This window comes from Chiloscyllium punctatum, chromosome 17 (assembly GCF_047496795.1).
Source record: "Chiloscyllium punctatum isolate Juve2018m chromosome 17, sChiPun1.3, whole genome shotgun sequence".
Taxonomy (NCBI): Eukaryota; Metazoa; Chordata; class Chondrichthyes; order Orectolobiformes; family Hemiscylliidae; genus Chiloscyllium; species Chiloscyllium punctatum.
Genome location: NC_092755.1, coordinates 62,541,179 through 62,557,807, shown reverse-complemented (window position 1 = coordinate 62,557,807; position 16,629 = coordinate 62,541,179). Strand labels below are relative to the sequence as shown.

The following is a 16,629-nucleotide window of genomic DNA, read 5'->3' as shown; positions in this document are numbered from 1 at the left end:
AACGTCATTGAATGTTTACTTATAAACAGATAGAAAGATGAAAAAAGACTGTTGGACAATTTTTTACCTCAACTATTTGGCAATGAAATGTTATAGGCTCCCTATTCCAATTGCTGGCATTTAATAGGATGTACTAATGTTTAGCAAAAGGATTTTATTTCATAGATATTACCACTGTTATGTAACCTTTGTTATTTGTATGTAACCTTTTTGCAGAATGTAGCAAAACAAATGGGCCTTGATACTAGAAAGACATCTTCCCTTTGGAAAGATCAAGCGTTAGTTGAAATAAATATAGCAGTCCTTTACAGCTTTCAGGCAAGTATAAGCTTCAGGTAATGCCATTTTGTTCCAACAAATACATATTGTGAGTTCATTGTTCAATATTCTCTCCCCTCTTTAGTCAGATAAAGTGACAATAGTGGATCACCATTCTGCTACGGAATCATTCATGAAACACATGGAAAATGAGTATAGATGTCGAGGAGGGTGTCCTGCAGACTGGGTGTGGATTGTTCCACCAATGTCAGGAAGCATCACACCTGTGTTCCATCAAGAGATGCTAAACTATCAGCTAAGTCCATCATTTGAATATCAGGTAAACCTCAGGATGCGAACAATTGCTTGCCTTTTTCGGCTTTGCTACTAACCAGCTGATTAAGCCTTCTTTTTATCATCCTAGTTCTTTATCAATACTTCTTGATGCTTTGTGATTTATAGTAAATATTATGCATGACCAATGCATTACTAACACACATCCATAAGACATGGAAACATTTTACTGTTGTCAGGACAAGCACACCTCAGATATTCACTACTCGATGCATCCTGAGTTCTTGATGTAAGCATGAAATCTAATCCATGAAAATTGGGACATCTGGTACTAAATTGCAGAAATGTAATTCCAGGATAAAACTAGGGAACTGACAAAGAAGTGTTGGAATTGAAAATACTAACCACAGTGAATGGAACTTGTTCAAAGGTTTTCAGTTACTATTGTTCAATCCCAAAGAAAAGAAAAATATAGACAATTGAAATATTTGGAGAAGTGTCATGAACAGTTTTCATGTTGGAGCTGTTGTCTAGTTTATATTAGTTGTTGCTTAGAGGCAGTCTCCTCTGGATAATTTTTTTTATTTTATAAACTGTGCTGAAGACAGAGGCAGAACATACTACAACATAGTTCAATAATTTATATAATTGAATAAAAGTGCTTTGAGAAATTTACAATAGTATGACTCAGTTAACAGTAAGGACACATGAGGTCATCCAGGACAGAACCAACAAAAGCACGATTACACAAATTACAAAGTGATGTCCAAAGCTGAATAATTTTCTTCTAAAAATTGTAACCAATTTATTGGTTAGACTTTCTTTTTAAATGGTATGATATGAGTTATAAATAGAATTTTGTGTTTACAAATTGCCAATGAGGCATTTTTGTAATATAGTTACTCTTATTTTGTCAATGAATGTGTATGGTTAGGTCCCACAAATGGTGATTGTTAAATAAACAGCTAATCTTTGCTCATGTAGGCGGAAGACACTTAAGAAGCGCCAGAACACCAAGATATAATCTAAAATGAGAGCATATTGCATGAAATTACTCTGCAAGTAACAAAACAGGCAGAGCTTGGCAAAATATCACTTGGTATTCTATGTCCTATGTTCAATGCTGTAGATAATTAGCTCAGCGCACAAAAGGATAGAAAGAACTTGAGCAGATATGGAAAACAGTGGGATATTGCAATACATTCATCATAAGAATCCTTACATTCCAAAGTTTGGGTGGATATTTGATTGAAAGATTGTGAATACAAACCATCTCACTGAGCAGTCAGTCATGGATTTCACATGCAACATGTGACTCAAACAACTCCAGCAGCTGCAGTTGAAACCTCTACTCAGAAATATATGAAACAAGATTATATTTTACTAATAAAAGTTCATGATTTCTAAACTGAATTAGTATTGTGTTCTCTTCCATTTCGAGTCTATCAAGCAATCTTCGGTCACATTTCAATACTAAACTTCCTTTCCCACACCTTCAGAAGTTGTTTTTCATGTATCTTTTTAAAATGTATTCTTTCATGGATGTCGAAGTCATATCCAAAATCTATATTTGTTGTCCATCCCCAAAATGTTCTGGAACCAAGTGGCATGCCTGGCAATTTTTGAGGGCATTTAATATTATAACATGAGCGATAAAGCAGGGATTCTTAAATAAACTTAATTTTCCTGCAAATTTGAAGCAAACACAGAAAATGCTGGAGGAACTCAGCAGATCTGGCTGCATCCTTGAAGAGAGAAACAGAGTTAACGGTTCGAATCCGATATGACTCTTCTTCAGAACTATAAAATTGTTCCTTAAAATTTGTTGCCCTTAGTTACTCTCTCAGTTTGCAAACAACTGTATCCCCCTTAAGAAGCAATTCTGACTTTTTGTCCTTTTGACATTTTAATTAATTGGTAATAAGTTATTCAATGTTTGTTTAATTCATGCAAGGATTTCTAGAATCTGGCATCCTTCAATATTTTCTGTGCTTTATGCTTTCTGCCCAAAGGGCTCTTTACCTCCTGTAGTCAGTCAGATTATATGATTCCGACAAACTCACCCTCTCACCTGTGATTCAAATTTGTTTTGGTGGCATTATGAAAAAAATCTTTGGTAAGTAAGCATTATGTAAAGTAAGTAATACTGTACTTTTGATAAATCAGTAATAGTTGAGATTTTGCATGCATTTGATATCAACATGCATCATACAACAACCTAAGTACAGAGCAAGAAGGCATTACATTAAATATTGTTCAGACATATTGCCCCCTCAAAGGCATGTGACCTGATTTAAAACTCCTAGACCAGATTTTACCTGTCAACGATGTGTGTAGATTTGATATGCTGATAGAGTGAAAACTAATTGAAATGTCCCTCAAGAGCTTAAAACTTGTTGCTTGTCAATTCTAGCCCTGTGCAATAATCTCAGAATCAATGTATTCCTACCTATAACATAACATATGCATCATTTCATGTTCATAGATTAACTAGTTTTCCCAATGCAGGCAGACCCCTGGCTGAATCATGTGTGGAAAGGAGTTAATGGGACTCCCACCAAAAAGAGAGCCATTGGATTTAAAAAATTGGCAAAGTAAGTATTTATCAGAGCCATTCACTGTAAAAACCATCAAACTGTGTTGCTCAATAGATCAGTTATATGATCTATAGTTGTGACTGTCAAAAATAACTTTCTTTAGTTCTTGCTTGGTGGCTGTTCATTTAAATCCAGTCTGAGAAAGACAGTGAGAACCAGAGTCTTGGCCAGGGTTTGAATCATGACAATGTTTGCAAATTTCATTAACTACAGGTTTGATAGAGAAATAATTGAAATTTATCTAATGCATGAAGTGATGATTAAGACCTCCTTTTAAATTTAGTGATTATTCAAAATCCGGGAAGTTCTGTGCACTTTCTCCAGGAACAAACTCTTTGAATTGAAGAGTTAATTTGAACAAATCTGAGAAGAAAGCAGTCAGGTTGAAATTTTCGGGAAGAAATGGAATTGGTTTCCAACTTGCAAGTGAGACTTCTGTGGTAAAGCTCTTCAGGTAGTGAGAAATATAAGGAGAAATGTAACTTATTTCTAAAGGATCTTTGAGTATTTTTTTGGTTGCCAAGTCTTTTCATTATCTTTCCATTTAACTTGTTAGATGTGAATATGTAATTATTGTATGCCTGTTTGCCTTTTGTTAAATACATTTACTCAGTGATTTTAAATTTAGAAACAACCTTTGATGGTTTTATTCACTTATTGAAAGTTGAGAGCAATACTAAAAGTCCAGTAGTTTACAATAAGAGAAGACTTTTGTATCCTTGGTGCATTAACAAAGCCTCACCTAATTAGATGAGAATAGACTCAGTTGAATGAATGGGGAAATGGACTGATCTATTAATGCAATCCAAGTTATGTGCCAGTAAAGTAGTGTCCACTGAAAAATGGAAGGATGTGGTGTTACTCTAGTGGCATATTTGTATACTTTGCATGGGAATTTGAAAAAAAGGTTTGGTATGATTTTTCTTTTCACTCATCACACTTTCATGTCTCTAATGCAATGAGTATGCCTTCTCTGAACCACCTTAAATGTCTTTCACATATTTATAACCCCAGCACCTTTTGGAAAAACAAACCATTGAAGCCAGGAATTGTCTTCTCACCATCTGTGTGCATGAGTTAAACTCTGAATTGGCCTCTGAGGAGCAGAGTTACATAGTGCGACAGTTGGAAACAGTTAAGCAATGCCCACTAGCATCATGATACATAACAAAGTACAGAATTCACATCACACAAAACTAAGTTATAATCTGTAGCTGAAGGAAATTTGTGGCTGTGGGCTTCAAGCATGATCCTGCAAAAAAAATGTTGTAATATGCTGTCATTATTTAAAATTTGAAGACATCCAGTGCTAATAATTCAGTGTTTTCTTTTGAAAAGGGCAGTGAAATTCTCTACAAAGTTGATGGGACAAGCAATGGCCAAAAGAGTAAAAGCCACCATCTTATATGCCACAGAAACTGGCAAGTCTCAAGTCTATGCAAAAACATTATGTGAAATCTTCAAGCATGCTTTTGATGCAAAGGTGAGAAACAAATTCGTTTTAATTGATTGCATTTAAGTTATTTCACAATGACAGCCTGATGTTGGTGTTGGCAAGTTGTTGGAGGGAATGCTGAGGAACAGGATTTACATGTATTGGAAAGGCAAGGACTGATTAGGGATAGTCAACATGGCTTTGTGTGTGGGAAATCATGTCTCACTAACTTGATTGACATTTTTGAAGAAGTAACAAAGAGGAGTGATGAGGGCAGAGTAGTAGATGTGATCTATATTGACTTTGATAAGGTGTTTGACAAGGTTCCTCATGGGAGACTGGCTAGCAAGTTAGATCACATGGAATACAGGGAGAGCTAGCCATTTAGATACAGAACTGGCTCGAAGTAGAAGATGGAAGGTGGTGGTGGAGGGTTGCTTTTCAGAATGGACACAGTGACCACTGTGTGCCGCAGTGTGCCACAAGGGTCAGTGCTGCATCCATTTTTTTCATCATTTATATAAATGATTTGGATGTGAATATAGGAGCTAAAGGTAGTAAGTTTGAGGATGACACCAAAATTGGAGGTGTAGTGAACAGCGAAAATGATTACCTCAGAGCAAAGCAGGATCTTGACCAGATGGGCCAAGGCATGGCAAATGGAGTTTAATTCAGATAAATGTGAGGTACTGTATTTTGGAAAGGCAAATCAGGACACGATTTATACACTTAATGGTAAGGTCCTGGGGAGTGTTGCTGAACAAAGAGACCTTGGAGTACAAGTTGATAGTTCCTTGAATGTGGAGTCGCAGGTAGATAGGATAGTGAAGAAGGCATTTGGTATGCTTTCCTATGTTGGTCAGAGTATTGAGTACAGGAGTCGGGAGGTCATGTTATGGCTGTACACGACATTGGTTAGGCCACTGTTGGAATATTGCATGCAGTTCTGGTCTCCCTCCTATAGGAAGGATTTGTGAAACTTGAAAGGGTTCAGAAAAGATTGACAAGGATGTTGCCAGGGTTGGAGGGTTTGAGCTATATGGAGAGGCTGAATAGGCTGGGAGTGTTTTCTCAGAAGCGTCAGAAGCTGGGTGGTGGTGACCTTATAGAAGTTTATAAAATCACAAGGGACATGGATAAGGCAAATAGACAAGGTCTTTTCCCTGGGTTTGGGGAGTCTAGAACTAGAGGGTATGAGTTTAGGGTGAGAGGCAAAAGATTTAAAAGAGACCTAAGGGGTAAATTCTTCACACAAAGGGTGGTGCATGTATGGAATGAGCTGCCAGAGGAAGTGGTGGAGGCTGGTATAATTCCAACATTTAAAAGGCATCTGAATGGGTACATGAATAGGAAGGGTATAGAGAGATATGGGCCAGGTGCTGGCAAATGGGACTAGATTGATTTAGGATATCTGGTTGGACGGGTTGGACTGAAGGGTCTGTTTTCGTGCTGTACATCTCTATGACTCTCTGACTCTCTGCTACAATACTTATGTCTCTCATTCTATGGGCAAGCTTTTCTGGGTTTGTGTTCACATTTGTTGGTACAGTGAATAACAAGGTGGACTGGACAAATTGCAATAGAATCTCCCAAACATTTTCCTCTGTTTAAAAGAAGAGAGGACAAATCAGGAGGACTGTATCAGTGGTCTGTGCTCTGCACTGCCCAGTTTTCTATTATTCTCAACACTGCGTCCAGCGAACTTAGTGTCGTCCCCACTTTAGCAATGATAATTATATACACTGGCTCTTTCCAAATCTTATCCCATGGTCACGCCACTTAGATGCTTGAAAATTGTTGCAACCCCTAAGTGAGAACTATAAAGTATAGGGCTTTAAATTAAATAGTTGGGGTAGGGGAGGTGCATTCAATCACATGGAGAAATAGAATTGCAGGTCAGTGATGAGGCTGATTGTTACCACAAAATGAAAGGACAGAATGCATGACTGTCATGTTACACCAAGAAAACATAAAATTAGAGGGAAATTTGGTATTAGAACAAAATTAAATGATTTGCATTTGGGATAAGGTAGACAAACTGATGGTGCAAATCAAGGTAAATGAATATGATCTCATAGCCATTACAGAAACATGGTTAGAAGGAGATCAAAACTAGAAACTTAACACTCTGGGATATTAGACCTTTTAGGAAAGACATGAGGGATGCAATAGGTTGTGGGGCAGCATTGTTAATAGGAGATGAAATGAAAACAGTTGTGAGAGATGATCTAGGCTCAGATAATATAAAGTCCATTGGGTGGAGGTAAATAAACAGAAAGGGAAATAAGACCTTGGTAGGAATAGTGGACAGATCCCCAAATAGTAGCCACTATTTTGGAAAGGCTATAAATCAACAAATAATAGGAGCATGTGAAAAGAATAGAGCAATAATTCTGGGTGACTTTAATCTTCATGTCAATTGATTGGGTTAATCAGAATGGAAAGGACAAATTCATAAATTTGGAATAATTTCTAAGATCAAAACATTATGGAGCTAATGAGGGAGCAGGCTGTCTTGGATATGGTAATAGGTAATGAGGCAAAAGGTAATAAATGACTTCAGAGTAAAGGATCCACTAAGAATTAGTGATCATAGGGATATCCGAAATAAGGTTTCAGGGCCGCAAGAGGGAACCGGCAGGCAAAATGTTGGTTTGACGTCTGTCTATTTCAATGCCAAGAACATCCAGAATAAGGTGAGTGAACTTGCAGCGTGGGTAGGTACCTGAGATTTCGATCTTGTGGCCATTTCAGAGACATGGGTAGAACAGGGACAGAATGATTGTTGCAGGTTCTGGGATTTAGATGTTTCAGTAAGAACAGAGAAGATGGTAAAAGAGCTGGAGGTGTGGCATTGTTAGTCAAGGACAGTATTATGGCTGCAGAAAGGACGTTTGAGGACTTGTTGACTGAAGTAGTATGGGCTGAGTTTAGAAACAGGAAAGGAGAGGTCACCCTGTTGGAAGCTTTCTATCGGCCTCCAAATAGTTCCAGAGATGTAGAGGAAGAGATTGCAAAGATGATTCTCAATCGGAGCAAGATTGACAGGGTAGTTTTTATGGGGGACTTCAACTTCCCAAATATTGACTAGAAATACTATCGTTCAAGTACTTTAGCTGGGTCAGTTTTTGTCCGTTGTGTGCAGGAGGCTTTTCTGATACAGTATGTAGACAGGCCAACAAGGGGCGAGTCCACTTTAGATTTGGTACTGAGTAATGAACCCGGCCAGTGTAGGATTTGGAGGTAGGTTCGCACATTAGTGATAGTGACTACAATTCAATTATATTTACTTTAGCAATGGAAAAGGGATAGGTATACACTAGAGTGCAAGATCTACAGCTGGGGGAAAGGCAATTATGATGCGATTAGACAAGATTTAGGATGCAGTGGAAGGGCGCAATAGAAAAATTGAGCTTATTCAAGGAATGCTACCATGTGTCTTTGATAAATATGTACCTGTCAGAAAGGGAGGAGGTTGTTGAGCGCAGGAGCCGTAGTTTACTAAGGAGGATGAACCTCTTGTCAAGAGGAAACAGGAGGCTTATAGAGTCATAGAGTCATAGAGATGTAGAGCATTGAAACAGACCCTTCGGTCCAACTGTCCATGCCGACCAGATATCCCAACCCAATCTAGTCCCACCTGCCAGCACCTGGCCCATATCCCTCCAAACCCTTCCTATTCATATACCCATCCAAATGCCTTTTAAATGTTGCAATTGTACCAGCCTCTACCACATCCTCTGGCAACTCATTCCATACATGTACCAGCCTCTGTGTGAAAAAGTTTGCCTTAGGTCTCTTTTATATCTTTCCCTTCTCACCCTAAACCTATGCCCTCTAGTTCTGGACTCCCAACCCCAGGGAAAAGGCTTTGCCTATTTACCCTATCCATGCCCCTCATGATTTTATAGACCTCTACAAGGTCACCCCTCAGCGTCCGACACTGCAGGGATAACATCCCCAGCCTGTACAGCCTCTCCCTATAGCTCAAATCCTCCAACCCTGGCAACATCCTTGTCAATCTTTTATGAACCCTCTCAAATTTCACAACATCTTTCCGATAGGAAGGAGACCAGGATTGCACGCAATATTCCAACAGTGGCCTAACCAATGTCCTATATAGCCACAACATGACCTCCCAACTCCTGCACTCAATACTCTGATCAATAAAAGAAAGCATACCAAACGCCTTCTTCACTGTCCTATCTACCTGCGACTCCACTTTCAAGGAGCTATGAACTTGCACTCCAAGGTCTTTTTGTTCAGCAACATCCCCTAGGACCTTACCATTAAGTGTACATGTCCTGCTAAGATTTGCTTTCCCAAAATGCAGCACCTTACACTTATCTGAATTAAACACCATCTGCCACTTCTCAGCCCATTGGCCCATCTGGTCAAGATCCTATTGTAATCTAAGGTAACCCTCTTCGCTGTCCAATTTTGGTGTCATCTGCAAATTTACTAACTGTACCTCTTATACTCGCATCCAAATCATTTATGTAAATGACAAAAAGTAGAGGACCCAGCACCGATCCTTGTGGCACTCTACTGGTCACAGGTCTCCAGTCTGAAAAACTACCCTCCACCACCACCCTCTGTCTTCTACCTTTGAGCCAGTTCTGTATCCAAATGGCTAGCTCTTCCTGTATTCCATGAGATCTAACCTTGCTAATCAGTCTCCCAAGGGGAACCTTGTTGAACACCTTACTGATGTTCATATAGAGCACATCTACTGCTCTGCCCTCATCAATCCTCTTTGTTAGTTCTTCAAAAAACTCAATCAAGTTTGTGAGACATGATTTCCCATACACAAAGCCATGTTGACTATCCCTAATCAGTCCTTGCCTTTCTAAATACATGTACATCCTGTCCCTCAGGATTCCCTCCAACAACTTGCCCACCACCAATGTCAGGCTCACTGGTCTATAGTTCCCTGGCCTGTCCTTACCACCCTCCTTAAACAGTGGCACCACGTTTGCCAACCTCCAGTCTTCCAGCATCTCACCTGTGACTTTCGATGATACAAATATCTCAGCAAGAGGCCCAGCAATCACTTCTCTAGCTTTCCACAGAGTTCTCGGGTGCACCGATCAGGTCCTGGGGATTTATCCACCTTTACCCGCTTCAAGTCATTCAGCACTTCCTCCTCTGTAATCTGGACACTTTGAAAGATGTCACCATCTATTTCCCTTCTTAAGGGAATTGACAGGGTAAATACTGAGAGGGTGTTTCTCTTCTTGGGAGAGTCTAGAACCAGATATCATTCTCTCAGAATAAATGGGCACCAATTTAAGGCTGAGCTGAGGAGGAATGTCTTCTCTCAGAAGGTTGAGAATCTTTAGAACTCCTTGTCACAGAGATCTGTGGGGCCAAAGTCCTTGTGTATACTTAAGGCCAAGATAGATTCTTGATCAGTTGGGGAATCAAGAGATAAGGAAAAAGGGCAGGAATGTGGGCATGAAAAGTAGAGCAGGCTTGAAAGACCGAATACCTACTACTGTTCCTGTTTGTTCTGATCTTACAGAAAAAAGACGAAACGGAATAAGGTGGGGCAGGGTGCTGTTAAAGTGGGGACCTATTCGACCAGGAGTACAACTGTGACAATTCAGTTGAAGCTTCTTGGTGGTCATTTGATGCTTGTGACAACAAAACCTCAACTTGTGACTTCATTTGTGGTCCAACCATCCACTTTGAGTTGTCTTGATATATACAGAACCCTGCTTATTTCACAGTGATACAAATATCATCTGATAAAAGTACCTGTGTTTGGGTAGTACAAGTTGGTCTGGGTTCAGTTAGGATAGCTGGTTGGCATGGATGAGTTTGAACGAAGAGTCTGTTTCCGTGCTGTACATCTCTATGACTATATGACTCTAAGTGGACAACACCAAATATTAGATGGTTCATTTCCACTCACTGCGCAGTAGAAAGCAGAGTCCCAGAATATATGGACATGGCTTTGTAATATCTCATTGCTGTAAACACTTGAGATGTCAGAGAAAGCTCCCTGGGTCATTTGACCCTTGGCCCACATTACAAATAAAAATCTGAAGCAGTGAATAACTAATATTCTTGAAAGTTTAAAGTAGCATCCATTAGATGCTTCATAGTTCGATCAATAAATTGATATGGAGGTGGTAAACTATGTGGTCTACAGTGAAGAGATGTGCTTGCAATTATTTCACTGAGACGCAGTAGAAGGACAAAGAGCTGGGGTGCATGGGATGGGCTGTTGTGTGATAGTGCCGAGGTCAGTTGGAGTTCCAGCTTTCATGGGTTTGGCTGAAAGTGGAAAACATATCTTAGTGGGTCAGCATCTGGTTCTACACCTCTTATGGACATATGTCCAGTAAAGTCAACAGAATGAAACACTGGCAGTAAAATAGGTTGTTAACTCACTGTCATCCAATGCTATTAAAATAGACCAGACTGCTCTCAAAACACATAATGTCATTGAGAATTCCTTAACCTAAGAACATTATATTTAACTATTGGTGAAAATGGAAGTGAAACGGGTTACAGCTAACTATTAATAAGAGATGCCTCTTACACAGCATTGTCAAGAAATGACCATTTCATTGGAAGTTATACAGATTCCGTAAGTTGAATAATACATTTCATACCAATTTTTCTTCATGAAGATTCATAACATGTCCTCAAATATTCAACCTGTGTGCTTAACTTACTAATTGTTAATTTTGAACACTTTATGAAAAGATGGCAGCAAGAATTTTCAGTGTTATAACTTAGTTCTGATTTTGACATATGTGTTCTATAAATAAGGTACAGATTTATATGTGGGATTTAGAGATAAAATTTCTATCTGGAAAAGAATGGAGATAAAGTTTGGTGTGACTGCCTGAATTTTATTCGGTTTACAGGCGATGTCCATGGATGAATATGATATTGTGCATCTCGAGCACGAAGCATTGGTGCTGGTGGTTACAAGCACTTTTGGCAATGGTGACCCACCTGAGAATGGAGAAGTATGAAAATAAATAAATATTATTTCAGTCCATTTCTAAATGACTATCAGTAGAATTTCAAAATCAAAATGTAGACATCAATTCTAGTTTAAATGTTCTGAATACCAACATGAGTTGTGACAATTGTGTTAATTTCGTATGGAAAAATTGTCACAACCACCTTTTGAAAGGTAATTAAATGCCCCTTCTTACTTCTGAGATTAGTATCACACAGTTTTGGATTTTTGAAAATGTACATCATTGCCCAATTCCATATGCAATGGAATATGCATTAAAGCTATGAAGAACACACCAGACAAATCTCATTGATTGAATCATAATTAACTGAGCTGGAGTCTTGAAAGTTTATAGAAACTTTATGGAAAGTGCAATCATGCTCTTTGTAATGCAACTGTGTATAATCAGGCCATCTGATGTAAGTGTTGTGTTGAGTCATTGTAAGTAAATGCAGGTTAGACAAATAGGTTTTCATCATGAAACTTTTCCTCATCTCACTCTTCTAGAAATTTGGGTCTGCCCTGATGGAAATGAGACACCCTAATTCAAATTCAGCAGAAAGGAAGTGAGTGAGTTTGAAATGTCATTGCTGATAATTAATATTGATAGAATGCTACACTCTGAAGTATTCTCTTACCTGTCAGCCATTACTGGGCTTGTTTTCATTATATGTAATATGCCAAATCTCTGTCCAGGAGTTATAAGGTTCGTTTCAATAGCGTATCGTCAAACTCAGATGCTCGTAAATCTTCAAGTGATGAACCAGAACACAGAGATAAATTTGAGAGTACTGGCCCTTTAGCTAATGTTAGGTAAGTGCGTTTCAACTAATAATTCAACAACAAAATAACACTTATTCAACTTGCATTGGTTTTACAACCCTGCAAAACTAGTGATTGGAACCAGGTTAACCTCATTGATTATGAAGCCATTGATTGCACTTGTTAACCTAGGTCAATCAAGAAAACCTTGACTGACTAATATAACCAGGAGATTTAGAGGCTGGGTGTCTCTGGAAAAGGAACATGTGGTGTCCACTGACACCCTGGAGTTGTTCAGGGAGAGGTGGGCGCCGCAGGGAGTGGAGTGCATTATTTCCCTCTCCAACTCTATTTTGATTTAGTCCCTACCCTCCCCTTCACTGTTTTGATCACACAGCATTGCCCTTTGATGTGAAGGGCAATGCTTGTCACTGGCCACTCGGGTATTTTCGTATCTTCCTGGTGGTGGAAATTGAATAAAGATTCGTGCACTTTGTGTCTCTTACTGTGTCTCACACCTGCACACACACACCATGGGTGCTGGGGAAAAATAAGCACTACTGCAGTTAGGTGGTAGTGTGGGGTTAATTTTTTTAAAAAAAAGAAAAAAAAAAAAATAAACAAAAAAAAAGAGAAAAAAAATATATAACCAGGAGATTTAGAGGCTGGGTGTCTCTGGAAAAGGAACATGTGGTGTCCACTGACACCCTGGAGTTGTTCAGGGGGAGGTGGGCGCCGCAGGGAGTGGAGTGCATTATTTCCCTCTCCAACTCTATTTTGATTTAGTCCCTACCCTCCCCTTCACTGTTTTGATCTCACAGCATTGCCCTTTGATGTGAAGGACACTGCTTGTCACTGGCCACTCGGGTGTTTCTTTGCTTCCTGGTGGTAGAAATTTGAATAAAGATTTGTGCACCTTGTGTCTCTCACTGTATCTCACACCTGCACACACACATGGGTGCTGGGGAAAAATAAGCACTACCGCAGTTAGGTGGTAGTGTGGGGGGGTTAAAAAAAATACAGCCAAGAGATGCAAATCTCCTCAGTTCAGGTAACTGTATTTGAGCTGGCTGGCCACAGCCAGTGTACTGTTCACAAGTAAATAAAGAGTGACAAGGTGACAGGATACCGGTCTCTGTGCAGTTATTTCAAATGGATTCTAGCATGACGAAGGCCCAACTTAAATGGTGGCTCACCCCCTGACACTGGAGAGAAAGTGCCAGCATTGGTAAACACAATGGCCACCAGTAATTGTCCTGGACTTTGAGACCCTGGTATTTCATTTAAAATGAAATGGTTGACAATTATTTAATTGGTTTTCCGGAATTAGAGCATGGAAAATTAAATAAGCCAATTTTTTTTAATGGTCTATATCATCGTGGGTTGTAAAATCTACTGGAAATGTCCTTTTTAAAAACAAATGTTCCTAAAGAAAACCCATTTTATTTTGTCTGAAGTATTGGTAAATTATAAAGAAAGTGATCTATGCTGCACTGTGAATATTAAGTTTGAATACATTGTTTTTGCAGATTTTCTGCTTTTGGCCTTGGCTCTCGAGCCTATCCACATTTCTGTGCTTTTGCTAGAGCTGTTGACACATTACTCGAGGAATTGGGAGGAGAACGGATTATGAGGATGGGAGAGGGGGATGAACTCTGCGGACAAGAGGAATCATTCAGGACTTGGGCTAAGAAAGTTTTTAAGGTTATTGATGTTTAGGAAAATACTTCTGACTTTATAACATTTGCCAGATGCTGTGCGGTGACCACAGATTCCTTAGGGATATTTTTTTCTATGTGATTAATTGTGTAAATCAGACAATATCAGATTCCAGTGAAATGAAAATCAGGAGAGCTATATAAGGGGCAGTTAAATCAATATAACCCATTTCAACTAATCAGTCAAAATCAAAATTAACATTATTTTTCATGAAGCTTTAGTATTATAGCAAAGTATTGCTTGCATGAGTACTGAAGTATGTTATAGCGTTAGCAGAGCATGCAATAGTACAGCAAAATGAATATTCTTATGAGAATATAAAAATGTAGCAGCAGGAAATATAAAAGTATACAGCAGAGTATTGAAAAGCATTAAGAGTGTATAAGAGCATGTGAGGTTTAGTAGACCACTGCTACCTCAAGAGCAATTGGGGATGGGCAATACTTTTGCCCCAGCCAGCAATGCTCACATCCTGCAACTAACAGAAAGCCAAATATTAAAACAAAAATTTAATACATATTGGAGTTGCCAAAGAAGGCAGTGTTAAAGAATGGGAAGCGTAGCATTCAAGTTCATGTGATAGGAGTGTTCAGCAGGATAGTGGGAACCTTTCCAGAGAATTCTTCAACTCCCTGCTCCCACCGGAGTGTCCCGGTTTTAGCTAGAAATCTACATTGGCAGCAGAAATAAATTGTCAAATGCTATTCACAGTCAAAGAAAGGAAAACAGGAAGGTCAGTTGCCCAGAGGCGCTCATGTACTTCAAAACTCTGTTTATGGAATAATCCTAATGAGACACGATATCAAAACATGTAACAAATAAACGGGATTACAAACATGATTTCACAAAACCAAATGTGGTCCCAAAGCAGGGAAGTTATATCTTTCCCTGTCTGAATAAACACATATAACTTGCATTTATCTTGTGCCAAATAAAAAAATTGACATCAAGCCACACAACAATGTTATGGATGTTAAACGTTTGGTGGATTTTATAGACTGCTTAAAATAGAGAAGAGGGAGGTGGGGGGGTGGATAAGTTTAGTAAAGAGGAATGAGCAACCTTTACCCTCGAAGACCGGTTAATCATCAGTTTCTTGGGTTACCATGAGCCCAATCAGTTGCGCGTGTTAGTGCGTTAACATATAACTACACTGTTTTTAGGCAGCTTGTGACGTGTTCTGTGTGGGGGATGACGTTAATATTGAAAAAGCGAACAACTCCTTAATAAGTAATGATCGCAGCTGGAAGAGAGCAAAATTTCGCCTGACCTGCCAGACTACAGCACCTGACCTTACAGGAGGTATGTGATGCGACAAATACTTTGATGCATTTTTAAGATTTTCTTGATTGTTGTCAGTAATTTTTTGCTTTTTTTCTTTCGCTGAAGCTCTCTACAGCATTCACAAAAAGAAAGTCTATGCTGCAAGATTGATATCTCGACACAACTTGCAAAACCCAAAATCCAGGTAGAAAACCTCTTTGGTTCATTAATATGACTTTAGGAGTAAGGAAAGCTTGCACTTTATGGCAAAATGTTAAGTAATTCTTGCTTTCCTGTTACGCTGAGCTTGTGGGAATTTATCTTAGCTACAAAGTCTCCATTGTGAAATGGAAGAGTTGGGCATTTATGTAGTATCTTTCCAGACCTCAGGATTTCTCAAGAGCTTTGCAGCCAATTAAGTACTTTTGGAATGCAGTCCTTGTTATAAAGTGGGAAATTGGCAGCCAATCTTCTCATAGCAATGTTCCACAACCAACAATGAAGAAGATTGAAGGGCAGGGCTGGCACAGTCCATACCATACCTTAAAACACGAGGTCAATTCAGTGAATCTGAATTGTTTACTTGCATTTCAAAGAGAAGAGGCAGCAAATGAAAAGATCCAAGTGAGCCCACAACCAACTGAACAGATATATGATCAACAAACCTGTCACATCCAGCTGTGAAAGGTGATGGATGTTGTATGTGAGTCTGAATGTGTTAACAAGCATCAGATACTAATAATCCTTGTCACTGCTGTTAAGGAAAGATATCTCACAGACAGTGCCCAGCTATTAAAAATGAATGCTTCATCTATAATGCAATAGGCCATTTTCAGAAAATGTGCATTTGCATGGAAAACCCAAGAAACCAAATATCATGCCCACTTAAAGAGGTTAATGAAGATGAACAGTCTACAATAGAAGTAAACCTTGAAGTATTCCAAGGGGAAATAGGTGATCCAGACTTTACATTTTGGCAAGCTACTACTTTTGCCAATGGTCAGCTCATGAATTTGTAGAAGGACACCGGGTCAAGTTTCACTATATGATCAGATAATGAACCATAGTCAAGAAAACAATGTCTACAGCTGATGACAATGCACATAGTCCAGAAGTGTGATGATACTATCACTTTAAAAGCTTATTTTGTCCTTTATTTTTAAAGCAATGTTATAACACAGAGGTGCAGAACTGGCTACTTGAAAACAACCTAAGTTTTTTTTTAAGTTGGAACATTGGAAACAGCCTGAATAGATGTGGCCAGGTCTCACAGATCCAGATCTCTGGGTTTTGGTTTTTATCAGTAACTCAGCAGCTGT

General features: G+C 39.0%; 1 protein-coding gene across 1 annotated transcript in view; it reads left to right on the top strand.

The window, feature by feature from the left end:
• The window catches only part of nos1 (nitric oxide synthase 1 (neuronal)), a 102,815-nt gene that overhangs the window by 50,916 nt on the left and 35,270 nt on the right, over nt 1–16,629 (top strand). Inside the window, exons 12-21 of the mRNA XM_072587302.1 lie at nt 217–318; nt 404–598; nt 3,061–3,146; nt 4,488–4,632; nt 11,466–11,570; nt 12,074–12,132; nt 12,263–12,379; nt 13,858–14,032; nt 15,211–15,349; nt 15,437–15,515. Of these exons, the coding sequence (XP_072443403.1) occupies nt 217–318; nt 404–598; nt 3,061–3,146; nt 4,488–4,632; nt 11,466–11,570; nt 12,074–12,132; nt 12,263–12,379; nt 13,858–14,032; nt 15,211–15,349; nt 15,437–15,515 (1,202 nt within the window). The remainder of the gene's footprint in view (nt 1–216; nt 319–403; nt 599–3,060; nt 3,147–4,487; nt 4,633–11,465; nt 11,571–12,073; nt 12,133–12,262; nt 12,380–13,857; nt 14,033–15,210; nt 15,350–15,436; nt 15,516–16,629) is intronic.